The 25,181-nt window shown below is 54.2% G+C and overlaps 9 protein-coding genes across 9 annotated transcripts; 4 read left to right on the top strand and 5 right to left on the bottom strand.

Moving 5' to 3' along the window:
- Positions 1-2: 2 nt before the first annotated feature.
- On the bottom strand, positions 3-1,583 carry BO80DRAFT_430233 (zinc finger HIT domain-containing protein). Its single transcript, XM_025720666.1, has 3 exons — positions 1,374-1,583; positions 834-1,292; positions 3-770 (listed from the first exon to the last, which is right to left on the bottom strand). Exons 1-3 carry the CDS (start codon positions 1,415-1,417, stop codon positions 116-118), a joined length of 1,158 nt encoding a protein of 385 aa, XP_025569380.1. The 5' UTR covers positions 1,418-1,583; the 3' UTR covers positions 3-115.
- Positions 1,584-1,865: 282 nt separating this feature from the next.
- BO80DRAFT_430232 (oxidoreductase, short chain dehydrogenase/reductase family) lies at positions 1,866-3,022 on the top strand. Its single transcript, XM_025720665.1, has 4 exons — positions 1,866-1,957; positions 2,027-2,322; positions 2,403-2,697; positions 2,780-3,022. Exons 1-4 carry the CDS (start codon positions 1,910-1,912, stop codon positions 2,867-2,869), a joined length of 729 nt encoding a protein of 242 aa, XP_025569379.1. The 5' UTR covers positions 1,866-1,909; the 3' UTR covers positions 2,870-3,022.
- A 963-nt stretch (positions 3,023-3,985) lies between these two features.
- On the top strand, positions 3,986-4,787 carry BO80DRAFT_430231 (putative endo-1,3(4)-beta-glucanase). The gene has a single exon (XM_025720664.1). It carries the CDS (start codon positions 4,052-4,054, stop codon positions 4,490-4,492), a length of 441 nt encoding a protein of 146 aa, XP_025569378.1. The 5' UTR covers positions 3,986-4,051; the 3' UTR covers positions 4,493-4,787.
- Positions 4,710-9,945, bottom strand: BO80DRAFT_281421 (WD40 repeat domain-containing protein). Its single transcript, XM_025714933.1, has 5 exons — positions 9,437-9,945; positions 9,265-9,388; positions 8,902-9,213; positions 8,073-8,848; positions 4,710-8,018 (listed from the first exon to the last, which is right to left on the bottom strand). Exons 1-5 carry the CDS (start codon positions 9,849-9,851, stop codon positions 4,927-4,929), a joined length of 4,719 nt encoding a protein of 1,572 aa, XP_025569377.1. The 5' UTR covers positions 9,852-9,945; the 3' UTR covers positions 4,710-4,926.
- A 2,781-nt stretch (positions 9,946-12,726) lies between these two features.
- On the top strand, positions 12,727-15,408 carry BO80DRAFT_460117 (Fcf1-domain-containing protein; the record flags this gene model as incomplete). Its single annotated transcript, XM_025722374.1, has 6 exons — positions 12,727-12,762; positions 12,818-13,044; positions 13,094-13,259; positions 13,316-13,388; positions 14,317-14,907; positions 14,975-15,408. The coding sequence occupies 6 exons, from the start codon at positions 12,727-12,729 to the stop codon at positions 15,406-15,408; spliced, it is 1,527 nt and encodes a 508-aa protein (XP_025569376.1).
- Positions 15,409-15,659: 251 nt separating this feature from the next.
- abr1 (multicopper oxidase abr1) lies at positions 15,660-17,831 on the bottom strand. Its single transcript, XM_025714932.1, has 5 exons — positions 17,803-17,831; positions 17,223-17,652; positions 16,057-17,152; positions 15,805-15,997; positions 15,660-15,755 (listed from the first exon to the last, which is right to left on the bottom strand). The coding sequence occupies exons 2-4, from the start codon at positions 17,556-17,558 to the stop codon at positions 15,828-15,830; spliced, it is 1,602 nt and encodes a 533-aa protein (XP_025569375.1). The 5' UTR covers positions 17,559-17,652; positions 17,803-17,831; the 3' UTR covers positions 15,660-15,755; positions 15,805-15,827.
- A 992-nt stretch (positions 17,832-18,823) lies between these two features.
- Positions 18,824-20,847, top strand: ayg1 (heptaketide hydrolyase ayg1). The gene is made up of 6 exons (XM_025720663.1): positions 18,824-19,174; positions 19,261-19,335; positions 19,396-20,135; positions 20,191-20,323; positions 20,374-20,447; positions 20,503-20,847. The coding sequence occupies exons 1-6, from the start codon at positions 19,082-19,084 to the stop codon at positions 20,606-20,608; spliced, it is 1,221 nt and encodes a 406-aa protein (XP_025569374.1). The 5' UTR covers positions 18,824-19,081; the 3' UTR covers positions 20,609-20,847.
- Positions 20,848-21,390: 543 nt separating this feature from the next.
- BO80DRAFT_498044 (cell wall glycosyl hydrolase YteR) lies at positions 21,391-23,153 on the bottom strand. Its single transcript, XM_025724113.1, has 4 exons — positions 22,587-23,153; positions 22,438-22,523; positions 21,712-22,388; positions 21,391-21,641 (listed from the first exon to the last, which is right to left on the bottom strand). The coding sequence occupies exons 1-4, from the start codon at positions 22,967-22,969 to the stop codon at positions 21,537-21,539; spliced, it is 1,251 nt and encodes a 416-aa protein (XP_025569373.1). The 5' UTR covers positions 22,970-23,153; the 3' UTR covers positions 21,391-21,536.
- A 546-nt stretch (positions 23,154-23,699) lies between these two features.
- Positions 23,700-25,172, bottom strand: BO80DRAFT_280919 (translation machinery-associated protein TMA46). The gene is made up of 4 exons (XM_025714931.1): positions 25,001-25,172; positions 24,918-24,935; positions 24,289-24,839; positions 23,700-24,232 (listed from the first exon to the last, which is right to left on the bottom strand). The coding sequence occupies exons 1-4, from the start codon at positions 25,058-25,060 to the stop codon at positions 23,803-23,805; spliced, it is 1,059 nt and encodes a 352-aa protein (XP_025569372.1). The 5' UTR covers positions 25,061-25,172; the 3' UTR covers positions 23,700-23,802.
- Positions 25,173-25,181: the final 9 nt, after the last annotated feature.

Here is a 25,181-nt window from a genome sequence, read left to right as displayed (position 1 = left end):
CTCCGAGTTTGATTATTAGAGGTGGAAGTATGAGCACGGTTCTACCGGCTCAGTCGCCATGATAAACAAGGTAAATGTACATGTATCCCGTCATGACTATGGTCATAGACCATGCCTATGGGGCTGTCGAAGGTTCGAACAGATCCTTCTGGAGTACTTCCAGCACCTTTTTCTCGTCGACGCCTCCTAGGTCGATAGCACCGGGGGGTAGTTGAGTGTCCTCGGCCGCGTCTTCGCTGGTGTCGTCTGCGGACTGGTGTGTGCGGAGGTAGTCTTCCTCGAGGAGGTACTTGGAGTCCTGGGCATGTAGGGCATCAGGTGAGTCTGGCAGCACGTAGATTGTAGGGAACTCCAGGACGGTGTGATCACATAGGGCAGCCGTGATGGTCAGTTCTGGGGACAGAGGGATCAGGACCGGCTGCTTCGTAGCGGTGCGTGGACGATGGAGGTAAAAGTAGACGTCGCGGTGGGGAGTTGCTGGTAGTGTATCGGCAGTTGTAGCATCTGCTGTTTCTGGCTGAGTGTCGGTCTGAACGTCTGGCGTATTTGTCGGCTGGGTAGTGTCCGTAGAAGCTGGATCTTGAGCCGAGTCCGAGGCCTCTCCGGTGAGTTCCTGCTCGGGCTTCTCTGTCTGGTTTTGCTCTGCAATCTCCTTTGGCCTCGGAAACATGCGATCATAAGAATCCGCAATCGTGGACGTCTCATGACAACTCCTCAACCTCTTTTCATTGCCCATGATCCACTCGACCGTCCACACCAAACACTGATTCCTAGACAAGTCAGTCTACCATCCCACCCCAACGCAAACCACAGAAGGGAGAAAAAAAACATACTTAACCAACCACCTCGACGCATTACTCTTACTCCGACTCATCCCCTTGGGCGCCCTAACCACCTTGACCCCCGCCTTTTCCACCCGTCTCAAAAACCCAATTTCCCCTTTTGTTCCACCACCATCTTGCCCCCTCTTCCTCTTCCCCCCATTATCACCCTGAATTTCCCCCTCCAACCCCACGACCGCCAAATCCCTCACATACCCCGACCCCTCCCCCACCCCAATCCCTCGATTCTCAGCGTCCCGACCCGCGCGCTCAATCGAGCGCTCAATCCCCGTGATGAAGTTAAAGTCCCGATCGAAGGCAGCTTCGGTGGCGAGTTCGTTGCGTCGGAGGTAGGCGGCTGGGTCGCGGATGCCGGAACATTGGGACCAGAGTTTGTGGCGGCGTGTGCAGGGGAGGGAGCAGGTGCGGGTGTTGCATCGGGGACAGCGGTATTTGGGGGGTTGGATGTGGCTGTACTTTGTTAGTGGTGGTTCTTAGGGGTTGGAGATGGAGATGGGGATGGGGATGGGGATGGGTGAATGGGGAACGGACCAGATTGAGCAGAGGTCGGAGAGGGGGGAGTCGGGGGTTGCCATGGTCGGTGATTCCAATGTTGAAGGGTATGGTGGTGTGTATTGGGTAGTAGTTGCATTAGAGAAATGGAGGGATAAAGAGATGGAGATGGAGATGAGATGGATGAGATGCGGAGAGAAAAAAAGCTGGTTGAGAAATCTTATCAGCTCTTATCGATAAGCTTGGATGCCTGGGGCAGATACAGATACCGGTCCACCAGTCCACCTGATCAAGTAAACAAAACACCACTACGCCGGAGAATAGCTATACCTAAGATAGCTGTATCTACTTCGATATTAACATGAACATGCTACTCTGATAACAGCAGTCTGACTAATAATCTGGTTGATTAGATGACCGATGCTTTGATTTCTAATCTCGGCATGACAAGAAGCCCGACCCAAATGACGACATGAGACTATCCAACTATAAGTGATCCCTCATCCCCTCATTCAACCCCTCTCTCCACATCCCAACTCTCCTAACTCATTCTCCACCACTCATATAGAATCAAAATGGCCACCAAACCCTTCGCCATCATCGCCGGCGTCGGCCCAGGCACTGTACATCCCTCCCCCCCTCCCCCTCACCACCAACCAAACCCAACTAACAAAAAAAAAAAAAAAAAACAGGGCGCCTCCATCGCGCGCCGCTTCGCCAAATCCTACCCAATCGTGGTCCTCGCCCGCAACCCCGCAAACTACCAAGGTGTCGTCGACGAAATCAACTCCACAGGCGGCCAAGCCACCGGCATCAGCACGGACTTATCCGACAGCGCCGGGGTGAAATCCGCCTTCGAGCAAATCAAATCCCAATTCAGTGGTGCGACGCTCGCCGCGGCGGTGTTCAACTCGGGGGGTGGGTTCGTCAGAAAGCCGTTTTTGGAACTTACTGAGGAGGAGTTTGGGGGAGGGTTTGAGAGTCAGGGGTATGCCTCCCATGCCCTATCTTTTTTCTTTGGGAATGTGATTTTGGGGAGGAGTGCTGATAGAGAGGGGATGGGTACAGAAAAGGAGCATTCAACTTCGCCCAACACGTTCTTCCTCTCTTCAATCCTACAGCAACCGAACACCCACCGACTCTCATTTTCACCGGCGCAACGGCTAGTCTGAAAGGGTCGGCGAACTTTGCCTCCTTCGCGGCGGGGAAGTTTGCCCTGCGTGCGTTGGCGCAGTCCCTGGCGAGGGAATTCGGGCCCAAGGGCATTCATGTCGCGCATGTGATTATTGATGGGGTGATTGATATTCCGAGGACGAAGGGGTGGGTGTTTGAGAAGGAGGATGCCAAGTTGGATCCGGGGGCTGTAAGTGTTTCCTTTTCTCTTGTCTTTCTTGGAGTTTTGGGGGGGAAGGTTGGGTGGTGTTGAGTACTGATGATGATGATAGATTGCCGAGTCATACTGGCATTTGCATACGCAGCCGCGTACGACGTTTGGGTTTGAGTTGGATTTGAGACCGTATGTGGAGAGGTGGTGATACCTTATTCAGTAGAGGACTGTGTACCGGGACATATGAGTGATATTCTGGGAGTGGAGGGATTCTTCTGGTAATTGAGATAGCAGAGGATAATGTATGGATCCGTGGATGAGGATATCATAGCCTTTGATAGTAGCTATTCGAAGCAGATACCATATTAGTCTCATCAATCTAGATTCTAGATGCTAACTACGCCCTGAGTACACACATAACTCGTACACTATTCATATTTTTATACTATGAGCCGGTCATGGTAACTGTTACAGACATCAGACACGTATCACTAGTCAGGTCAAGCCGATCTAGCTCTAACTACGAGTACTTTAATAGACAAGATTCGCTATCCTTCAAAGATCCAGCACAACCCCGCTGACTAATCCGCACAACCCAGCACAGTAGTTAACTACCTGACGTTCACATCCATCAGCTTCATCACCTCACCTCACCTCACCACACACCACGACAGGCACCACCACCATGCCTTTCTTCGACACCACCACCACCGGCAACACAGACCCCTACGCCCAATTCCACCCCAACAAAATCCGCCCCGAACTAATCGTCCGCCCCGACGCCATAACCCTCTGGCTACACTTCGTGGGCCCACAACCCTGGGCACGAATCGCGCAAGACACCATCATCCGCACCCTCTCACACCAAGAAAAGGCCATCCACCGACGCCTCACGCAACCCGAAACCGACGTCTTCGTGGAATCCTCAACCCGGCTCCTGTACCACAAAGCCGTGGGGATCCCGATCGGCGCCACAGCGGCAGCCACCGCGTGTTATTACAAGACGAAGAATACACCGGAATGGGACACGTATTTTGGCCAGGGGAAGAGGGCGGGGAAATGGGTGCCGTCACCGAGGGATCTGATCTTGGCGGTGAGACATTATGCGTCGGTGGATCCGAGGGGGTGTGCGATAGCGGTTGCGGGGGGCGTGTTTCGTATGGCGATGTGGATGTTGGTGGCGGATTGGGCGGTCGGGACGTATTGTGCGGTGAAGAATTATCAGGCTGTGGCGGGGGATGAGAGGTTGAAGGGGTTTTGGGAGGATTTACAGAGGGTCAAGGAGGAGAAGATGGGGAAGGTGTCGTCGTTTTCGGGGCCGGTGGGGGTGGGGGAGAGGGAGGGGGGAGAGCAGGCGCAGGAGAGTGGCGTGGAGTCGGGGTTGGGGTCGATGTCAGAGGCTGGGTCAGTGTCAGAGGAGAAATCGAGGTATAGCACGAGGACGGCAACATGGGGTCGACAGAAGGAGGCTGAACCTCAGCCTGCTCCGGTCCCCCAGGACAACCAGGGGATCGACTTCTGGGACGATGATGATGCGAGCCCCGTGGCGCCGGATCATCGGGAGGATAGACTACCCGGGGAGAGTACGTGGGCTCGGATCCGAAGACAGAGTCGAATGGGCGTGTCTCAGCAGCCCCAGCAGCGCCAGAATGCAGCTGCTCGGCCAGGCCAGTCCAGCTCGCAGCCCGTCCCAGTGACCGGGAACCACGGCGAGCGCGATCAGGCACAGGCCGAGTTTGATCGCATGCTGGACCAGGAACGGAAGATGTCGACGGATGCGTTCCAGGGCTCGCAGCAGAAGAACGGGCATTGGTGGGGGAAATGGGACTGAATGAGGTATATGATCGGATTGGTGCTGTTGTCTTGTCATTCTACGTCCTCCCCTCTTGTGTTTAGCGATATCCTACCTGTATTAACAGTCACGAAAGCAAGCCCATTACACTGCTTAGCTTGAAGCAACCGCTTGAATGTGTCCCTAGTATCAGGTACAAGTGCAGGCACTGACTCGATTAATCACTAAGTACTGCAGAGCTGCTATCAACTCAAGGAACGACTTTTCGCCGAGGCCATATTTAGATACGAAAGAAAAGGCCATTATTGTGCATCGCTCTGGTATGATCCTTGCACGTCCATCATTATCAGTGTTGCCAGGGTATCCAGTCAACTATCAACACAGGTGCTGTGCTCAATGAGAGGAAAAGAAAGAAAAAGAAAGAAAAGAAAGAAACGAATCAGGGAAAACATATCGTCAATCGTAACTCAATGCTATATGCGGCCGTCGATGATCACACTCTCATACGGTAGTGGGATATCCGAAGCAACCCACGAGTCGGTGCTCTTGGTGCTGCCTATCCGAGCCAGATTGCGGATTTTACTGCTCAGGCTCTCGTTGACGCTGCGTCCCCGTCGGTGCTCGAACGACATCCGGCGCTGCTCCAGCCCCGGGCGACCATCCATGTTAAAAGCCGGCGCAGCCGTCATTGCACGAGGAAGCAATCGTCCCAGATCCTCATTGTCAATGGCAATGTCAATCGTCCCCGAAGACTCACGGGGAGAGGCCAAAGGAGCGGCCGGAGGAGGGGGTGGTGGCGGTGGGTTCAGATGTTGGAGCTCCGGCAGGATGGGAGGGTCAACCTGCATCCCCATGGCATTTTCAATGGTCTCCTCGATGCTCACAGTCACCGGAGAGCCGCCATAGCTATATCCACCACTGTCCGGCCGGCCCATACCCCGCGTGCGACTGGTGGACCGACTCCTGGGCAGACGGGGATTGAATCTTGGATGCATTGGGAGATCGGTGGGCACCGCCCCAGACTGATGGGTCTCTGGGACTGGGACCGACATGGAACGGCCGATCCGCTCCGCCTCACCTTGGTACTTGGCATCACTGAGGAGTGTGCTGCTGTCAGGCACCGGAGGCACAGGGGCGGTCTCTTCGTAGCCGTTGTATTTCGGATGCCGCATGGCCTTGGGGGTCGCAGGCAGTCCCAGCGGCACACCAGACCTCGACGAGTTGGAGTCGGAGCTGCTCGGGTATTCTGGCGAGCCCTTGGTTGTGTTGGTAGCAGCCCGGTTTCGACCAGGAGTCCGCGGCGCAAAAGCATGGACCGAAAATGGTGGGCTCTCCAGCGGAGTGCGACTGGGCTGCAGCTCGCCGGGGAATGGGATGTTCGGCGCTGATGGGTTCCGCGCAAGCGAAAGGCGCCGTGCTTCAAGCTCGGCTGCGGCAAGCTCCTTTCTCTTCTGCTCAGCAAGACTAAGCTGGGGGGTAGCAGCGGGCACATCACGAGAGACTTCTGCCGTCATGTTCCTGGCACCGCTGTGGCCAGTCAGGTAACTATCATCCTGGACGTTGCTGGTGATGGCAACCTCCGCTGCATCTTCCGCGCCTGCTCGTGATTCAGGATCCTGACGACTACGAGATCGCGCTCTGGTCCACTTCGACTCCGAATAAGTCTCCCCCTTCCCCTTGTCCGGACGACGACTGCCGCTCCGCTGGCGGGTCCGCAGCCGTTCACGATCACTCGTGACGAGCCTCAACGCATCATCGGCATTGGAAACAGGCAACGGAGACGAAGGTGACCGGGCACTCGACCCTTGTCGGTCCATGCTGCGTCCTCGGGTGACAGGACCGCTCTTGTCGGCACCGACCTGATTCGCCGTGTTTCGGCTGGCCGAACGGTTTTGACGACGCTCAGAGGAGTTCCGAGAGCGTGGTTTGCGAACTCTGCTCGCGCTCCGTGTTCGAGATGAGGGTTTGTTGGCATTGGCGTTGATTCGAGCCAGCTCCTCCGGGGACATGGGGACCGGTGACGAGGGTGAGCGCTTGGCGGGCGGGATATACCTCCTTTCGTGTCGTCCGCGCGTCTCTTGGGATGTATTCCGGGAGTGATACCGCCGAGTAGAGGTCTGACTGACCGAGTCATCCGTATTCCGCCTTCCGCGGCCGTTAGTACGATGGCCTTGGTACTTCTTTGCGTGGTAGTTCGCTTCGCTTAGGCTACTGATATACGGGTCGATACTGCGACCGCTCACGCTGGGGCTCCTTGCGGAACTAAAGCTATTTAGCGTTGATGCTGGGCTCCGGAAGCTGGCTGCCATGTCGGACTGAACCTGCAAGTCGGTCTGAGAAGAGTTGCCGTGATCAAGGTTCAGCTGCAAGCCATCTGGCTTTCGGTCTCGAGTGCCATTTCGGCTGTCCGAACGTTCCATGAGAGCCTCAAAGACCCCGGCGGCTGGAGAGGGAAGACCTTTGATGGTGGCAAACTTGTCCGCAGTCGCCTGAACCGCGGTCTGGGGGCTTGGTTTGTACTCGTCGGGCTCATAGCGTGCCGAGGACAGCAACCCGAGCTGTTCGTCGTCGTCCGCTTCATTCCCGTCTTGTTCTTGAGGCTGGCTTTCGTCATTTTCCGACGTCGACCCATAGTCCACGACTGGCTTGCTGTAACCCGTCGAGGGGAATGTAGGAGGATGGACGTCAATCGGTGTCTCCCCGATCGATGGAAGACGTCTTCTGTTAAACGCAGGGGTATTTGTGCGTCCGTTCATCGCATTGTTGATGCTCTGAATGTTGTTCAGCTTGTATGATCCAAGCCCACCCGGAGACAGAGCAGATTCGATCACGGCGGATTCTGCGATGGGCGTCACTCCCGGGGCATTGGTTGGCGTTCTGTCATCGGATTTCAAGCCGGGGAATCTGAACCGATTGCTCTGTTGAGAGTCAAACGAAGTGATGAGCTTGAGAGCTGGCGTCTTTGCCATCGGTCTTCCATTAGCAGCCGGTTTAGGCTGCGAGCTTGGAACCATCAGGCTCGCCGGGTTCGGATACGGAGGTTCCGGGGATGCCAATGGCGATCGCGTTGTGATCACCTCCGCAAACGAAGTGGCCTGCTGGGCGGCGGGAGACGTCCATGGCTCGGAGGGCTCGACGCCCGTACACATGAAACAGCGAATTGCCAGCTGTTGCTGAGAGTGAGACACCACATGCTCTCCCCATCGGCGAACCAGATATGATTGTCGCTGCCAGTCCGTAGGCATCACCAGACAGGTCATCAGGATGGCCTCCATGAAGTAGTTCTGAGAAACATAGACTTCTATGGCGTCATTCCTATCCCCCAATCCGAGAAGGATGGTGGCTGCGGTGTGTATATCTCCGATTTCCAGCAACTTCTGGACCAAAGCCTGGCCAACCTTGTTAGACTGTGATTCCCCGGACATCTGGCTAAACGCCAGCAGCATCCAGTCAGTGATCGAGGCTGTCCCCGAGCTGATTAGAGATGTCATGTTGTCTGTATCGGATTCACCTATCCACTGAGCAAGCAGGATAGCACTTTGGCTAGCCGGAGGATGATTGCTGACTGATGATGGTCAGTAAAATTGTAGGATCAGTAACGATGATGGCTTGAACATACGCTCATCCCTGATCAATCCATCAATGTCCCCGTCGAAGCCAAATACAACGCTCAGCATCTGCTGCCGTAGATCGTCTGGAGTAAGACAAGACTCATCGAGAGGCTGGTGGTGTCCGTAAGGTACATCGTTCAAGCGTGCGCGCGTAAACGGAAATAGGTCAGCTGGCTGATCGGTCGGACTCAGCTGCACTTCATTCCTCAGCCGTGAACCGGCGCGGGAGCTTTTGGTGGACGACATCGAAACCGATGAGGCATAGGCGTAGGAAGCCCCAGACGCTTGTGGGGTTTCTCTCCCAGATGCCGAGGTCAACGAAAAGGATGTGGTCGTCTGACCGGACCTACTGGGTGGCGAAAATGGCATCCGATACCCTGATGATGCCTTGGAGCTAACAGAATTGGTAACGGAATTGGCGTGGCTCCTCGGAACAGGGCTACCGACGTCGACGCGCTGTTGCCGGACGGCTTCAATTCCATTCGTGTCGAACGGCGTTCTTCGGGCGTTGACCACGGCACCCGATTCCCTCATGGTGGGGGGATCCTGCAAGGTGCGGAGCTTCGGCTGTTCTGTGGATGCTGGCAAAGTCCCGGCTGGGACGTGCTGGACATTTGCAACCATCGCGGGGCTATCTACATCATATTGCTGAACGGTGTATTGGGGTCCAAGGGTGAAGAGTGTGGCAGTTGGCCCATAGTTGGCGAAGCCACGAGGATTGTCTATCGTGGGGATCGGCTCGTATGTAACGTGCTTTGTCCGGACGTCCCAAGCCCACGTTTCCCTATCGATATGTCAGCTTCTCAATTCAAGAGCAATGGTCATGACCCAACTTGCCCTTCAAGGAACTGCACAATCCTCCCGTTCTTGGACCACGCCATCCACTTTGGCTCAGATGCAGGAGAGCCGTCAGTCCGCTTGAGGACTCGTATCACCCGTGGGGTCTCTTTTCCGGGGGGCTTTGACACGCTCCATACTCTCAAATCACCATTGGCCGACAGAGTGGCCAGCATATCGGACTTTTGCTTAGATGATGATGCATGCCATGCTAGTGATATGATCGCCGAGGGTCCTCGCGAAGTGGTCATAGTATGTAAGATACTAAAGGTTGGGTGAAGTGTTGCGAGCATAATGGAACCATTCTGGTATCTAAGCCAACCGTTAGGCCTCGGGTTTTATACTCCAACCAGGTATACATACCCGATAGCGTATGTCCGACAGTCCGTGGCAGGAGCTAGAGCCGTGATGGGATCAAAAATCGTGCGACAAGAGATATGTTCGGAGGTGGAGGGTTCGAATATAATGACATCTCCCTTTTCATTGCCTTTATTGGAGTCAGCTTGCGCCTTACTTAAGAGGGAGGGAGCTTTACCAAAGACGACATTTCCGTTCCGCATCCAGGCGGCAACCTTGAGCTGCTCAAAGGATGCAAACCTGGCAAGCACGCTGCCAGTGAACAGATCCCATACGATTGCTGTCTGGCTGGCATCGTAGCTGACCACCAGTCTTCCTGCTCCCCGCTCACTCACGTTATCCACATAGATAAACCTGATGTCGTCCTGGTGGTTTTCGAAACGTCGCTCGAGCGCCAGGGTATCATGATGAAGGCATACAATCACCGAACCCTGAGCATAGAGAAACAACGATGCAGTCGAGGCACATGGCTCAAGCGGAGCATTGGAAGCTGGCGGTAGTGGCGGCGGCGGCGGTATAGGAGGCGCCACGGGCTTCATTCTCGAAGGTCGGGAGTCTGGAGCCGGGTTTCTGTTCCATGGTATTTCAACCATCCTTCTGGCCGCACGACTGAGAGATCGCGCAGCAAACTGTTGGAACTACTTTCCTCCTGGTTCCTATCTTGTCGTGGAGCACTCCTCCAGAGATGCGTGTCGTGGGCACAATTAGCGACAAGTCGCTTCAAACGGTTGCAGGATTGGCAGTATGGCTTGACAACAGGCAATAGACTCGGTGCGGCCAAGATGAACAATCCTCAAGAGAATTTTCCCATTGGCACGTACAACGAGAGAAGACAATCTGAGCAACCCAGTGTAGTCCCGCCAGCACGGCCAACACGTCACTGCTCCAGGTGCCTACCAAGTAGAGATGACACACTTGGATGCACTCTCAAAAGACATCTGACTCAAAACCTAACGCCACAGCAGCTAGACGGGTTGTAGACAACCTTTTAAGCGTCCAGGAAAGCGATCCTTCTAGCAGTGTCGGGGTGGTTGGGTGGCGAGGAAAGACAAGAATATAGCAGGATACGGCGGGCGGAATAATAATGATAGTGCGCTAGATTGCAACCGAACAAGAAGGCAGACGCACAAGGATGCAAGTGAAAGACAAAGAATGATGCAGTGGAACGACAGGGAAGACAGCGCACTACGCAGGCTACCACGTTGCTGGCAAGAATTGTGGAGGGGGAGAGATAAAAAGAAGCCCAGGGTGAAGGCGGGGAGGGGAGGGAGAAAGGCAGACGGTTGCAGGATTTACGCCAAAAACGAAAATGGTTTCCGAGAATAGGTTGACAGTCGTGCTCTGGTCTGTTGATTCTTATTAATCCCACAATGGCGCCAGCCTCTCCCTCCGTTGGGTGGTCGTGTCCAGAGTGCCTATGAAATCTGAGACGTCGCCGAAGGCAGCGACAGTCGATCGAAATCTCCAGCCATCAATTCACGAGAGCTAGCGCCAAGGGGAGTGGACGGCGCTTCGATGAGCCAGTGAGCCAGGATGCCGTCGAGATAGGATGAAAAAGGCGTTCGATGACTTAATTAGCGGACGAGGGCAGATAGGACCCGTCCACCGGCATGAGGAGCTGTCGGTGGCTCCAGCAGCGGCACACCAACAAGCATGCAGCAACGGGACAAGGAAAGCGGCGTGCAAAGCAGACTGCCAGTCGATCCTCCCGCGTCTGACCAGGGGCGTTGCGAGATGGGTTCACCATTACCGTGCTACGCCGGAGGTGGGCTAGCTAGGTAGCATCATGTATAGGATAGGCCACCAGGGGGGATGAGGCGCCGGCTTTGGCGAGGAAAGAGTTTGGAACTAAAATGAGGGAGAAGCGATGAGCACCAATGGTTGCACGAGTCGAATGGCGGGAAGAATTGGCCTGATTGGCATGGATGGGAAGAGGACTGCTACTCCATACACAGTAGTAGTAGGTAGACATGGCCATTACATGCGTCCGTTGCCAGGCGGGGCTGGAGTTTCTTCTGCATGGCCAGCGGCTGCCAGGGACTTTCCCGCCGGCTCCCCGCCCGTGATTGGTGTCCCGACTGCAGAGGGCGTTTCTTCACGCTGCAGGCCTCATCACTCGGCTGCGCCAATCATCGCTCGCGCCCGTCTGTTGCTCGCTCTCAAGTGACCTGCCCGGCGCGTAAATACGCTCTCTCACTGGCAAAGTCCCAACGATCCCCTCAACCGCAGACCAGTGCGGTCAGCAGGATTGTGGCTCATCCACGGTGATGTGCCGGGAAACTTCGAATCACACCCCTCGGGGCGCCGTATACGGGGGCGACCTGGGTACCTGATAGGTACCTCGGGGAGGGGAAGGATGGAATGATGCCAGCTCCAGCACGCGCACAAGACACTGCGTCTGTGCTCAGCACATTTACAATTCTTATTTATAGCGTACCGCAAGGAGCAAACGACCTTGGCTTCGGGGAAAGGAGGGACAACCTCGCAACCATGCGTACCCATACCGTAGCTCACCGTATACTAGTAAAACTACCGGACTGAGAAAGCGAAGACACTACGGAGTATTGACTCATAAAATGAGACATAATAAGCCTTTCAACCACTATGCCTTTCGGAGCGCCTCTGGATGGTTGTACCAGCTTCGGCGATTTTATCTGACTGACAGGAATGAGATGAACGGTCACTGTGATTGTGAGACTACAGTTGCTAGACACACTGCTCAGACATAGCGAGGATTTGCTGATTGCAATCAGCACCTATGGCTTCACTGTTGAATTCACAAAATGATGTGGACCGAAATATCCTTCCACAAATGCATCGGACGGTGGATGCAATGTGATGTGACCAACAAGCAGCGCTGTGACGGCCATCCTTTAGGACTAGTGGGAGGCCCCGGGAGTAAGACATTGCGGGGTGGTCGAGGAGCTCGGACGGTGATGGGATTGCCACTTTCCGATGTGATAAGGAAGTGTCGTAGGCATTTGAACCATGCTAACCCGGATAGATTGAACGCACGGAAATTATTGTCACAGTGCACCGGATGGGGTTACCTGTACAATGATACCAACCCTCTGGACTTCTAGCTTCATCACACTCACAATGACATTGTGGCACTCAGACTCGGTGAGATGTCATTCTGCTGAAACCAGATGAATGCTACTGCTGGGATGATGCTGCTCGGCGCCTGTGGATTGATTGTCTTTCAAGCGGGCCAGACCCTGCCACTCGGTTCCAGCCTGATAAAGGCAACTACCATTTTCAGTTAGACTGACGGCGGTCACAGAGAGATCACATGACAGCGGAACGGCTTGGCTTCTGCTATCCGGCGAAACATCGGCCCGCAATCTGATTTTCCGCATCTCCAAAATCTTCTGGGACAACGATATCGAGTCAACGTGATAGCTATCCCTTATTCCGCGGACTTACCCCGTTTAAACCTACTCAGCGACTGAGGTGTAATCTATCAAAATGGGTGTGCAAAAGAAGACTCGCAAGTTTGCGCAGGTATGCACATCCCGATGGCAAGCAGGAGCCGGGGACTGATCTCTATGACCTATAGATGAAGCGCACCATCAAAGCCCACGATGAGCGGCTGAAGAAGGCGGCCACCAAGAAAGAGACACCCAAGGAGGACCAACTGACTCGCCAAATTACCCAAGCCCCCTCGAACATGTTCTTCGCCGCAAACACTGCCCTCGGCCCTCCCTACCACGTGCTGGTCGATACCAACTTTGTTTCCCACGCCATCCGAGCCAAGCAGGACCTACTGACGTCGATGATGGATCTGTGAGTTGGAACACTGCCTAGGAGTTGGATCAAAGCTAAGACGGTATAGGCTTTATGCGAAATGTATCCCGACTTTCTCGGACTGCACCATTGCGGAATTGGAAAAGCTGGGCGACAAGTACCGCCTGGCACTTCGCGTCGCCAAGGATCCTCGCTGGGCTCGGCTCAAGTGCTCTCACAAGGGTACATATGCAGATGACTGTATCGTGGATCGGGTGAGTGGTTACGCAGACGCTCGTTGGTGTGGTACAGCGCGCTAACAGCGTTACAGGTGACGAAGCATAGAATTTACATTGTGGCGACCAACGATCAGGATCTGTGTCGTCGCCTGCGCAAGATCCCTGGTGTGCCGCTCATGAAGGTCGCCCGAGGAAAGTTCACCATTGAGAAGTTGCCCGATGCTTTGGATTAGATACCCCGAGTCTCCTCTGGTCGATTATGAAAGGAAAGGGAGAACTGTGTCGGTCCAGACCACTGCACGACGTCTCACAAATATACCCCAATTGCCGCGCATTTAGCGGATTCAATTCGTCTTCAGCCCACAAACGAAGGTTCGCCAGGTTCTACCGCATGCGGGCACTGTCCATGAGATGACAACACCACCTGGCAGGCCAGGTCAGCTGCGGATTGGCTTACGGTCATGCTAGTCTCGACTTGTCCGATTTGATAACGGGACTGCCGATGACTGCCGGTCCATGCAAGCGGTGGATGTGGCCAAGCGAGACAAATGGGAAGCAGATTAACGGAGGGCTTAGTTAGCAGATAGATGATAACTAGCGGGCTCTGGAAAGTTTGCCTGATTGCACCAAGCTCCACAGAGCAGGTTAATGATACGACGTCAATTGCCAGCTTACTACGATAGTAGTTTATTCGTATCTACTCCCGAAATCGGAACTCAAACCATCCAATTCTATAGATCTTGGCCCCGTGCTTCTAAAGCCAATTCCCACTGCATCTGACTGGCTTTCACCAGCAAAGAAGCCCACAAATATTATCAGACACCACGCCATGGCCAAAGTATGACTCAGTCCCCCAACCCAATAGGTTTAGTTATCAGCCAGCGTGCGGGGAAACCAAACCGCTTATCAACCCCCTCAATCCCCAAACAAAGAAGTCCATCCACCTCACATCTTCCCACCACATTTGCAATCACACTTACAACCTACAAAATGACCGAGAAAGAAACCATCGTCGTAATCGGGTACGTCTCCCTCCTCAATCCCAACCCCAACCCCAACCACAACCCCTCTCACTAACCACCCCGCAACAGAGCCGGCGTCCTCGGCCTCACCACAGCCCTCTACCTCCAAGACCACCTCCCCCCCAACCAAACCATCCTCCTCGCAGCCCGAGACCTCCCCCACAGCACATCCCTCAACTACGCCTCCCCCTGGGCCGGCGCGCACTACCGACCCGTCCCCGGCTCTACCCCCCAACTGACGCGCGAAGAAACCCAAGCGAAACGAACCTACGCGCACTTCACGCACCTCGCGGCCCAGGAACCCGGTTCCGGGGTTCAATCCCTCCCAGGGATCGAATACCTCGAGGCTCCACCGGCGGAGTATCTCGATGCGGGGAATATACATAATGCGTATGCGCATTTGGATGGGTTTAGGCAGTTACAAGGGGGGGAGGGGGAGTTGCCGGAGGGTGTGAAGTGGGGAGTGAAGTATCAGACGTTTGTGGTGAATTCGCCGGTGTATTGTGCGTGGTTGTTGAGGGAGTTTGTGTTGAGGGGCGGGGAGGTGAGGGAGTATACGTTTGTGGATTTGAGGGAGGGGTTTTATCTGGCGGGGAACGTGAGGACTGTGGTTAATTGTTCGGGGTTGGGGATGGGGGATGAGAAGGCGTTTGTTATTAAGGGTGAGTGTGAATACTGGTGGTCTTGTTGTGCGGGTGTCTGGTATGAGATGATGCTGACTATGGGTAGGACAAACATGTCTCGTCAGGAATCCGTGCTCGGTGACAATTACCCGACAAAATAGTGATCGGTCATGGTCGTTTTGCATTCCTCGGCCGCTGGGTGGTGGTACGATTATCGGGGGCACGAAGCAACCGCATAATTGGGATCCGAACCCGTCGTTGGAGACACGGGCTCAATTGCTGGCGAATGCTGCGAAGTGGTTCCCCTTTGCTGAGGGTAGTGAAGGGAAGTTTGATGTCATTCGGGATATTGTTGGTCGTCGACCTGCAAGAGAGGGTGGCATGAGGATCGAAGCAGAGAAAATGGGCGATGGCCGGGGAGTTATCGTCCATGCGTATGGAGCTGGAGGGCGTGGGTTTGAGTTGTCCTGGGGGGTAGCAGAGGATGTGTTCAACCTGATGAAAGACAACGGATTGGTGAGGGCAAAGGCCTCGCTGTAGGCTCTCTGTCAACGTGTGGGTTATGACACTGCCTACACCTCCCACATACGAGGCTCGCCTTGAGGCTACAATGCGCTGCAACCTACTCAGGCAACAAAGATGATACAACTTTTCGTCTATTGGTCGTAACATTACTTTTCAATGACTATTTCGTGACGGATACCCTGGGCATATCCCACCATCTGAAGGTTCTTGTGCCTCCCATGGTCAAACCCTCCCGTCTCCAGCGTGTTTAGTCTATAGGCGTCCAGCCTCTCCAGATGCTCACGTTGACAGGAAGTGCGGTGGCTCCAAGGCCGGCGTTATTCAGATTGCATAACTTCGTGTCTTTGACCAGATGGCATGTTCTGGATGCGGTCAGTAATCATCATAGCAACGACATGCAGGCCTTCTTACCTGATGCCGAATTGGCCCGCCTATCATAGGGGACCCGGCAGCGGAGCCCAGTTACTGGCCTTGTTGTTTCCGCAAATCGCGAGATGGTCATCCGGTATCGTCAAGTTCTGAAGCTGGTCCGGCGCTTCGATGAGAATTGCCATAAGACGGACTTCTACGTGCCATTCAACGTGGCAATGGAACATCCAGATGCGTGAAGGACGAATCAACGTTAGCCGGGAGAAGTGCAAGGTGCAGGGAGGGAAGACTTATCTGGATTCATGGCACGGAATCTAATGACAAAATGCCCCTCGGGCTCGACCATGATGGTATCTCGACGCATTGGTGTAGCGGAAATGTTGCCGTATCCGTTGAAATAGCCACCGTACGGGTAGGTTCGCTGGACGACCTGGAAATCATGGCCGTGGAGATGCCATGGGTGGAGGTTGTCATGATGATTGTTGAGGATGATCTCCACGACGTCGCCGTAATTGACAACGAAAGGGTTTACGTCGCCGTATAGCGAGGGATCCATGGATTCATCCTCATTGGAATACATGGCCGTGTACAGCGTGGGCACGTCTGGAGCGGTATAGGTCATGTTGTTGATGCTGTAAGCAGGCTTCCCATCCACCGTGGTCGAGTAGACATCCAGAATTAACTGATGTTGAATGGGGTCGATCAACGGGAGATGGTCCCTGGGAATCAAGGTCACATCGTCGAGGAAATCCAAGCTGGCGTTGTTAATGTGGATTTCTGGCGCCGGTGGGAAGGGCATGTCTTCGTTGTACATGAGCCATGCGGTGCCATTGGGATTGTATCCTTCCGGCATGCTTCTCGCCTCCTGCACGAACATCTCGTCAATGTCGAGACCATCCCAAATCGCATAGTTTTTGCTGGTATCATTCTTGGTGGTGAGAAGAAGGTCGATCCGCTGCCCGACGGTCATACGCAGATACTGCGGTCCAAGGGGATGCGGTTCCACCTCGATGCCATCCGCACGGACGATGGTCATGTCGTGGTCGTCAATGACCAGGGCGTGACCTGCCCAGTTCCCCATACAGACGACATGGATCAGATAGGTCGTGTCTGGCTTGACTTTAATCTTGGTGTTTATGGCGTCGTTGAACAGGACCGCGTTAGGAAGCGGCTCTTCGCCTCCATAGGGGGCATGGTCCCCGGGGACGACAAAGTCTTCAACTAATAGCGGCATCTGCACATGATACCAGTCGGATAATGTAAGAGTCATTTCCTCGTCATAGTGGAATGGCGCAGGAACGGTGTCGTGCACAATGATAGGACCGCGCAGTCCATCAGGATACTGGCCTGGCTCGTGGGAATGGTACCAATAGGTTCCAGTTTGATTCATCTAGGCCCACAAGTCAGCGGGCTGGCTGATATCTAGATGCGTCCTGACCAGGCCAACAGGGTCAACGTACCGGAACAATATAGCGCATTCGCTGATGGGGTTGGAGCTCGCACTGAGTGACACCGGGAACCCCATCCATGTACCCGTTATAGTTCTGATGGAGGCCATGCCAATGGATCCCCGTGGACTGGTTGCCGAGGCCATTGTACACATCGACAATGAGGTTGTCACCAACATCGGCATCGATTTGAGGACACGGCCATTGTCCGTTGATGCCGATCACCGGCCGCGCATAACCATCAGGCGCAGCAATGACCCACGTTATATTCCAATCCAGGTACACGTTCTTACCCAATGCGTGTTGCACGACCCCATACAGGCCGAGCGTCAAGAGGGACCGGATCATTTCCGCTGCTCTGAGTAGAACATTCACGGGGAGCGAATTGAGATTGACAGAGCAATGTTGGAGAAAGGTTAAGAATAAGTATGTACGGACGCCCCTTGGAATTGATAAACGAGAGACAAAAGTTAGTTAAGCCGAGGAGGTAACAGGCAAAACGACCTTGGCGATATGGAATACCGTGCCAGTCTCGCCGTCTCGGCCTCGAGTCTAAACAAACATCTCTTGCATGACCGGAAAGCAAGCCTACCAATGAGCCGAGCCGACCAGAATCGTGCTTTTTCGTCGTCCGTTCGGAAGAAATCATTCCATCAAAGACATAGAATGCGAGCATGCAACGGTCCTTGCTTCAAGGGATACGGATGGCGAAGTAGGGAGTCAACCCAAGTGCACCGCCCGCGAGTCAGGGTCTCTTGGATGCAGATTCCTGCCAGGTTCGGAGATGCGGAATTCCCGGTGAATGAATGCCCGGGGGCATTGGCACGTCTAGCCTGACGGTGGGGAGCTGAACAGACTGATGCCTAGTGGCCCGACCCCAACTATGAAGGGGGTCAAGCAAGACACTGTGCGACAGGTGGCAGCCCAGTGATACGCCGGGGGGGGCCTTGGTTTCATGCCACGAGATTTCGCTACAGGCACTCAATCCATTCCCTACCAAAACTATATTTTTCGGTGGCAACAATTGCAATTGCGATAGGCGTGACAGATCCCGGAGAACAGCCAGACGAAGCGAGAAGAAAAGGTATGCTCGAAAGTGGTGTTTACAGGTCTGCCTCTTGGCCATCCAGATTGAGGCCACATCCTCTGGAATGCGCCGTCCGCCTTGGAATCAGTTGGATGCAAGGCATTTTGTGAATAATACAAACTCATTTTCGGTCATGCCCTGTTCACTGAAATGCACAACCTGCTTGGTGGCTACCACGATGTTCGACATAAGGCACTTCATCCAGAATGGCAATTTTAAACCTCAGTGGGCTCAACATCCACCACATCCAATCACATACACTCAGCCTATAAGGGACGGATCATTGCGCCTTAATCGCACAGGACACATACTCCAGGGAAATCTAGCATCACGGCCCCTTTCCCTGGGGGGTTTAAACGTGGGTGCCTAACAGGAAGGGCAGCAACAGTCAGCGGAAGCTCTAACATGGAACGGTCCAGGCAAGGGAGTCTCACCAAGATCCCTCAAAGCGAGAGTCGCCGCAAATAGTCGGTTGGCTCCCTAATTAGTGTTCAACTGTAGCCAATGTCCGAGACAGATGCTAAAACACCTATTTCCAAAGCTGGCCGGGATTGGCGTTCCCCCCCCTGCGTGACCAGCCCTAAGCACACTCAATCGTGGTTCTGATGTCACAAGCGCCCTAAGAGACCTCATGTGCACCCCAAGAGAACTTATTGATCTGGAGTACCTTACATGAGGTGATTCCCATTTAAAGGAGTTCATCGGTGCTGCTTTCCCGCCGAGATGGTACCAGATTCCACCCTCTTCCCATTGACTTGACCACCAACTCGACCTCACGAACACAATGGCACCTTGGATCCTCGGCGAGAAGTTTGACACCGTTTACCCCCATAAAGGCTCTATCAAAGCCCTCTGGGAAACGAAGTGGAAGTTTGCGGTAGGTGTCCCCTCCTGGCCGGCACCACCACCCCTTGCTCGGTGGTTGGCCAGCCGTCAGGGGGCCTCGTCTAACCTGAACCCTAGTGTGAGAAATCTGTTTACCCATTCCACGACGGTTCTATCGAGGACTTCAGACCGATTTTCGAGAAGCTTATCGAAGTAAGTCCTGTTGCTCCATCGTCGGCCCGTAGAATCGCGGAGTAACCTATGATCCCATAGGAAAACATCAACGATGCCTACATCGATGCCTACACGCAGGCGTTCTTCCCAGTTGCTGAGGCTCTGGAGAACAAGGCCTCGGCTGCTTTGAACAACAATAACGCTGAGATGGCGTCCGACCTGCTCCGCAGAGCCGCGGTGGTCTATCGTATTTCCCGATTCCCGTATGTCGATCCGACCAAAGACGACATCAAGAAGGAGGCCTTCAACCGCCAAAAGAAGGTTTACCTGAAGGCGGCATCTTTCTGGAAGCCGGCGATCAAGGAAGTGATCATTCCTCACAAGCACAAGTCGCCCGCTGACGGCGCCCATGTCCCCCTCTTCGTCCGTGTGCCGGAACATGCATCGGCCGAGAACCCTGTGCCAGTTGTGCTGTTGATGACTGGGCTGGACGGATACCGCCCTGATAACAGCCAGCGCACCCACGAGATCATCGACCGTGGCTGGGCCACCGTTGTCTGTGAGATCCCAGGTACCGCGGACTCCCCTGCGGACCCCAGCGACCCCGAATCGGCGGACCGTCTCTGGTCCAGCGTGCTCGACTACATGGCCACTCGTCCTGAGTTCGACATGTCCCGGGTGGCCGGCTGGGGTCTCAGTGCCGGTGGTTTCTACGCTATCCGGGCGGCACACACCCACCGTGAGCGATTTGCAGGACTCATCGCTCACGGACCGGGTTGCCATTACTTCATGGACCCTGAGTGGCTGAGCAGAGTTGATGACCACGAATACCCATTCCTGTGAGTTGTTGCAGGTAGCCCGCTCAACCAACGAATACTAACCTCGGATTGACAGGCTCACGCCCGCCTGGGCCAAGAAGTACGGCTACTCTGATCCGGAAGAGTTCAAGAAGAATGGTCAAAAGAAGTTCTCGCTCCTGGAGACGGGCATCTTGGACCAGCCCAACACCAGACTCTTGCTCCTCAACGTATGACTCACCAACCCTTGCCAAATCTAGCTAACATCGGTGGTATCCAGGGTCGGGATGACGGCGTGACCCCCATCGAAGACTGCCTGCTGCTATTCAACCACGGAAGCCCCAAGGAGGGAAGGTTCGTGAATCCCCCCACATCTGACACCGCCATGAACCATGCTAACAGCCACTAGATTCTACCACGGTCTCCCCCACATGGGCTACCCGCACAGTCTGGCCCCCTCGTACAAGTGGTTCGAGGACGTCCTGTCCTCTCCCCGCGAGGTGCTCAAGAACTAACATGGTACGGCTTTATGACTGCAATGCCAGGTACGAATTGAACGAGACAGTGAACCCAGAACCTGTAGAGCACCATAGTTCTATTCTTAAATTGTGGAAAACTTCTTGTGTCTTCTTGACTCTATTCTGTGAACCGACTCTGAGCCCAGAAATATGATCATCTTGGCTCTTAAAGACCATGCGTAGGACACGCACAAAGCCATTTGCCAGTTGAATATAACTTGTCCTCTGACCCTCCATCTACATTGACTCGTACTGATCAATAACAATAATAAGATCTGACGATCACATGACAAGTAACCCGCGTAGCCTGAGGATCTCTAGTATACTATGTAGGAAAGAAGTCCAAGTCACCATCTCTCAAAATCCATGTCACGCATTTCCATACCCTTGTCTTGTATCACATACAGGGTAAAGGTACTGTGTAGTTTGATAACTCCATAAGTACCGCCAGTAATTATGATTACTAATTCGTGCACTAGCACCCTCCTACGCACAATGTAGTACACAGGTATATATATATATATATATAGATATATTGGCCTTAGCCGAGCCAGACCCTCTCATCATTCGTTTCTTCACCATTTCATGAAGTGATTGATGTAATCGTGTTAGATGATCCAGATACTAATTACGATAATGTATTTGTAATCAAGGGGGATGGATATGGATACTAAAGTCATCACAAGAGGATAGTAATTAGACTTTCGAGATACGGGGGCCCCTTGCATATATATGTCTTAACTTTACATGGGATGGATAGATAGTTTGGCTATAGTTGTCTTGGGCTATGGGGAGAGTTTGTCATGGGATCAGGAGATACGAGGTACGATTTGGATTATAGGAGAAGTGGGTATTTGTCGTGTCGGAGTATGTTGTTTCTATGGATTATGGGTAACTAGAGTGGGTAACTGGTAGTGTATAGTTTTTAAGTGTCGGATCCCGCTGTGAACATCTCGTGCTCCCAGCTAGCGAGAATGAAGGGTGCGGTGCCGAAGACGCTGTTGTAGTCGATGGGTTGGGAAGTGTAGTACTTTAGTTTAGTCGAGTGTCAGTGAGATTCACACTCGGGTGCAGCGCAGGAAGAGAGGGAGGGGGCGTACCTCAAACGTCGGATCCGTCAACCCACACACCGAGACCGTGCGATCCATACCCAACGTGCCATCCGATTCTTGGGTAATAAAATTCTCCACGAGATAATTGTAGCATTTCTCCGCCGCATCAGTATATCCCACACCATTCGGCGTCGAACCCGACAAATACCCCAATCTGGCGCCCTTGAGCAACGAGTACACGAACATAGAGGAGCCGCTTGATTCGATATAGTTCCCTTCCTGGCCGCCGTGCAACATGACCTGCCACCAGCAGCCGGTGGAGTTGTCAGCGTCATTGATGATGGTGTTGGCGAGGTTCCAGTATTTCGTGTAGACGTCGTCGCGTTGCGTCTGGTTCAGGATGTTGTTGTTGTCGGTTTGTTCGAGGAGATCGACGAGCGCCATGTGCCACCATCCCAAGGCGCGGTCCCAGACGTAGGGGCTCGCGCCGGTGGTGGGGTCGGCCCACCAGGCGGATTTGCTGGCGTCGTAGCCGTGAAAGAGGAGGCCGCTGCTGTCGTCGTGGCAGTGGTCTTTGAAGAGGTCGAGGTTGTGCATCAGGTCGTTGGCGATGGAGGTGTTGGTGGGCGAGAAGCAGGTCTGCCAGAGGCTGGAGAAGGAGCTGAGGGGGAAGCTTCCGTCGAGGAAGCTGAGGTTGGGGTAGGCATTGTAGTACCAGAGACCGTCTGAAGAGGTGAGTATAAGGTTATTGAGGGGTGGGCGGGGTTGTCTGACCTTCTGAGTTCCGAGTTCTTGCGTTGAACGCGTCGTGAAGGGTATCAAGGACTTGCTTGTAGGTTGCGTTGGAGTTGCGGTCATATCTAGATGGGTTGCGGGTTGGTTCAGGCCGAGAGAATGAGGTGGGTGGAAGGTGTTGGACTCACTGGTGGTACATGGCATCCCCGGTTGCGAACACGTCCAAAGGGGCGTTGATATCTGCGGTGACATTCAGCACTCGGGGGAGGAGGCTTTCGGCGCCCTCCAATAGGTAGCTGTGCCAATCCTCCTGGCCACAGGAATCCGCATCGTAGTACTCTTTCAGTCGGATAACGGTGGACTCGAACAAGGCGATCTTGAAGACGATGGAGACGTCATCTTGGGTGCTGGAGTCTAGAATGGCATCTCGGCGAGCGATGACGCTGTCAGTCATCCAGGTCGAGTATGGGCGGGTCTCAGAGTCGCAGGCCCGGCCGACAGCGGCGGCGAGATGGGATTGAGCCAGCAGTCCCGAGAGCAGGACAGCGGTGAAGGGGATGATCTTGGGCATGGCGGCGGGGAATGAGCACAGCACTGAGACCGGGACGCGGAGGGGCCTATGGACCTGCCATGGACCATAACCTTATACTCCGACAGGACGGATGGCTTATTCCCGTTGTGGAGAGTGCTGGAGGCTGGTGGATGCTGATCATCGATAGTCGGCCGTGGCCCAAGATCCCCCGGAGAGATCGGTGAGGAGCTGCAGGGGGGATTCATTCATGGGTGAGACAGACCGGCCAGACAGCCCCCGCGGCCACTGGAATGCGCATGGCAACCATTGACACCGCAAGGTGTCCAGCTGGCTGACACAGGGAACATTGAGATTCTAGTCTAGGAAGTAGGAGGATGTAGTGGTGGATACAGCATCAGGCCTACAAACCGTGCAAGGCAATGCTGGCTCATTCAAATCAAGAACGTTTTACGTACAAATCTGGCATCGCAAATCATGAGTCAGTCCTCACCTCCACGCCCCAGACCCGTCGATCGCTCGCAGGCAATCTGGTGCCCTCGCCGTGGCCTTCCTCGCCCTCCCAGGCCATGCCAGTGGGATCCAGCGCAGTCGCTCCCATCCAAGGGCGTCTGAAGCAATGCCCCCAAAGCGACACGACCAACCGTTCACGTTAACCGCAAGAGCCATCAAACCCAGTCGCGGACATCAACACAAGCCGAGGTTCGTGGGCGATCCGTGACCAGACAGCCCAACGATCCCCAGCATCGTATATACCATCCATCAACCCGATCAACATCCCGGGCCCGGACAACGGCCCGGGACACCGTTTCCAGTGTGGGAGGTCCGCAACCATTTGCCCAAGTTTTCTTGCGGACTTGGGGATCGCCCAAAGCTCAGCCTTCACCTTCCTGTGCAATCGTTTCCTCGTTCGAGATCGGCACGGGGTTGCCGTGCAAGATCGCCAGGCGTTCTTCTTCCTTCCTCTCGCGGATCTTCTCCGTCTCGCGCCGCATGGCTTCCAGGTTCCACACTCCATCGTCCTCATCCTCGCTCTCGCTCTCATCCTCCGCACGCCAGTTGCCACTCTCGAATAGCGTACGTCCAGTGGTTTCCTTGGCCTTCTGGGCTTGCTCCTCGGCCGCCTTCTTGTCCAGACGCTCCTTCTTCCATTTGGCGAACGTCTCCGGGGTGACAGGGGTCAGGTTGCCAGTCAGCTTGTGTCGTTCACTTTCGAGCCAGTCTTCGAGGGTCAGGGTGTTCAGCGGCGACTTGTCCATGAGGGCCTTCTCAGCCGCCTTCTGCTCCTTCGTCTTCAGAACGAAACTGTAGATCTGGTCAGCGCTACTACCGACACAAACTTAGTAAAAGGTGAATCATACCCAGGTGGCAGACTGTGCTTATACATGCACTTGTCACCTCCATTGGGACAAGTCCAGAACCAACCGTACTTCTGGTTCTCAACCGCCTCAATGAAGTACTTGCAGACCTTATCCGTAGTGGTTCTCGGGTTGCCGTGCTTGCTGAGAATGACCTTGCGAAGCTTCTCCTCGTCCCAGTCATCAATCGTATCCTTCTTCTTAGCCTCTTCCTCCGCCGCCTTCACATCTCTAGAGTCGGTGTACAGATCCTTCTTGGCCGCCTTGCGCTCCACGTTGGGGTCATGACTGAACTTGCACTTGCGGCCCTTTTCACAGTTGCCCTGCTTGAAGAAAACACAAAGAACCGTCTTAGGATCAACACCGAAAGGAACCTTCTGAACCTGGACGGGCTTGAACAGCTCCAGAGCCTCCTTCTTGGCCTGCTCGGAAGCCTTCTTCTCAGCCTCACGACGAGCCTTCTCGGCTTCCTTCTTCTTCGCTTCGGCAGTCTTGTTGGACTGCGCTTGGGCCTGTAGTTGAGCGATCTGTTTCTTGGCGGAACCACCTTTTTTCTGTGTAGAAAATACCGGTCAGTGGGTTGTGTTCGATCTCGTGTGGATTATGCGGGTGTAGAAGATATCGTCACGTACGTTTTTCATGCCAAAGGTCTATACACAGGGTCGCGAGTCAGCATTACCATCCTCAATCAGCATCAAACAGCGGGGGATCAAACCTTGTCCTCGACCGTGGCCTTGGTCTTCTTCTTCGGGGGATCGGGCTTCTTGGGAGGCATGATGGCGGATTGATTCTGCGCTTTTGTCTAAAAACCAAAAATAGGCAGATATAAAAATAAAAAAGCTCGACGAGGTATATAAGTTGCGCGCCGATCTGGCGAGGGGCCTCGCACAGAGAAA

Source organism: Aspergillus ibericus (genome assembly GCF_003184845.1).
Source record: "Aspergillus ibericus CBS 121593 unplaced genomic scaffold BO80scaffold_88, whole genome shotgun sequence".
In the NCBI taxonomy this organism is placed as follows: Eukaryota; Fungi; Ascomycota; class Eurotiomycetes; order Eurotiales; family Aspergillaceae; genus Aspergillus; species Aspergillus ibericus.
The sequence above is the reverse complement of the archived record's forward strand: the minus strand, read 5'-3'. Positions and strand labels throughout refer to the sequence as shown.

Excerpts from the sequence above, each read along its gene's own strand:
- BO80DRAFT_498044 (XM_025724113.1), bottom strand. The coding sequence starts at position 22,969 with ATGCCCAAGATCATCCCCTTCACCGCTGTCCTGCTCTCGGGACTGCTG. Across the intron at positions 22,524-22,586 it reads GGGGATGCCATGTACCACCA|ATATGACCGCAACTCCAACG; the intron begins GTGAGTCCAACA and ends CAACCCATCTAG. Across the intron at positions 22,389-22,437 it reads AAGAACTCGGAACTCAGAAG|ACGGTCTCTGGTACTACAAT; the intron begins GTCAGACAACCC and ends TCACCTCTTCAG.
- BO80DRAFT_430233 (XM_025720666.1), bottom strand. The coding sequence starts at position 1,417 with ATGGCAACCCCCGACTCCCCCCTCTCCGACCTCTGCTCAATCTG. Across the intron at positions 1,293-1,373 it reads TCCGACCTCTGCTCAATCTG|CCACATCCAACCCCCCAAAT; the intron begins GTCCGTTCCCCA and ends AACAAAGTACAG. Across the intron at positions 771-833 it reads GCGTCGAGGTGGTTGGTTAA|GAATCAGTGTTTGGTGTGGA; the intron begins GTATGTTTTTTT and ends TGACTTGTCTAG.
- abr1 (XM_025714932.1), bottom strand. The coding sequence starts at position 17,558 with ATGATCCGGTCCCTCTTGACGCTCGGCCTGTATGGGGTCGTGCAACAC. Across the intron at positions 17,153-17,222 it reads GAATGCGCTATATTGTTCCG|ATGAATCAAACTGGAACCTA; the intron begins GTACGTTGACCC and ends TTGTGGGCCTAG. Across the intron at positions 15,998-16,056 it reads ATTCCGTGCCATGAATCCAG|GCATCTGGATGTTCCATTGC; the intron begins ATAAGTCTTCCC and ends TTCGTCCTTCAC.
- BO80DRAFT_430231 (XM_025720664.1), top strand. The coding sequence starts at position 4,052 with ATGTCAGAGGCTGGGTCAGTGTCAGAGGAGAAATCGAGGTATAGCACG.
- BO80DRAFT_281421 (XM_025714933.1), bottom strand. The coding sequence starts at position 9,851 with ATGGTTGAAATACCATGGAACAGAAACCCGGCTCCAGACTCCCGACCT. Across the intron at positions 9,389-9,436 it reads GAACGGAAATGTCGTCTTTG|GCAATGAAAAGGGAGATGTC; the intron begins GTAAAGCTCCCT and ends ACTCCAATAAAG. Across the intron at positions 8,019-8,072 it reads TGGATTGATCAGGGATGAGC|TCAGCAATCATCCTCCGGCT; the intron begins GTATGTTCAAGC and ends GACCATCATCAG.
- BO80DRAFT_280919 (XM_025714931.1), bottom strand. The coding sequence starts at position 25,060 with ATGCCTCCCAAGAAGCCCGATCCCCCGAAGAAGAAGACCAAGGCCACG. Across the intron at positions 24,233-24,288 it reads AAGCACAGTCTGCCACCTGG|TTTCGTTCTGAAGACGAAGG; the intron begins GTATGATTCACC and ends CCAGATCTACAG.
- ayg1 (XM_025720663.1), top strand. The coding sequence starts at position 19,082 with ATGGCACCTTGGATCCTCGGCGAGAAGTTTGACACCGTTTACCCCCAT. Across the intron at positions 19,336-19,395 it reads TTTTCGAGAAGCTTATCGAA|GAAAACATCAACGATGCCTA; the intron begins GTAAGTCCTGTT and ends ATGATCCCATAG. Across the intron at positions 20,448-20,502 it reads GGAAGCCCCAAGGAGGGAAG|ATTCTACCACGGTCTCCCCC; the intron begins GTTCGTGAATCC and ends AACAGCCACTAG.
- BO80DRAFT_430232 (XM_025720665.1), top strand. The coding sequence starts at position 1,910 with ATGGCCACCAAACCCTTCGCCATCATCGCCGGCGTCGGCCCAGGCACT. Across the intron at positions 1,958-2,026 it reads CCGGCGTCGGCCCAGGCACT|GGCGCCTCCATCGCGCGCCG; the intron begins GTACATCCCTCC and ends AAAAAAAAACAG. Across the intron at positions 2,698-2,779 it reads CCAAGTTGGATCCGGGGGCT|ATTGCCGAGTCATACTGGCA; the intron begins GTAAGTGTTTCC and ends TGATGATGATAG.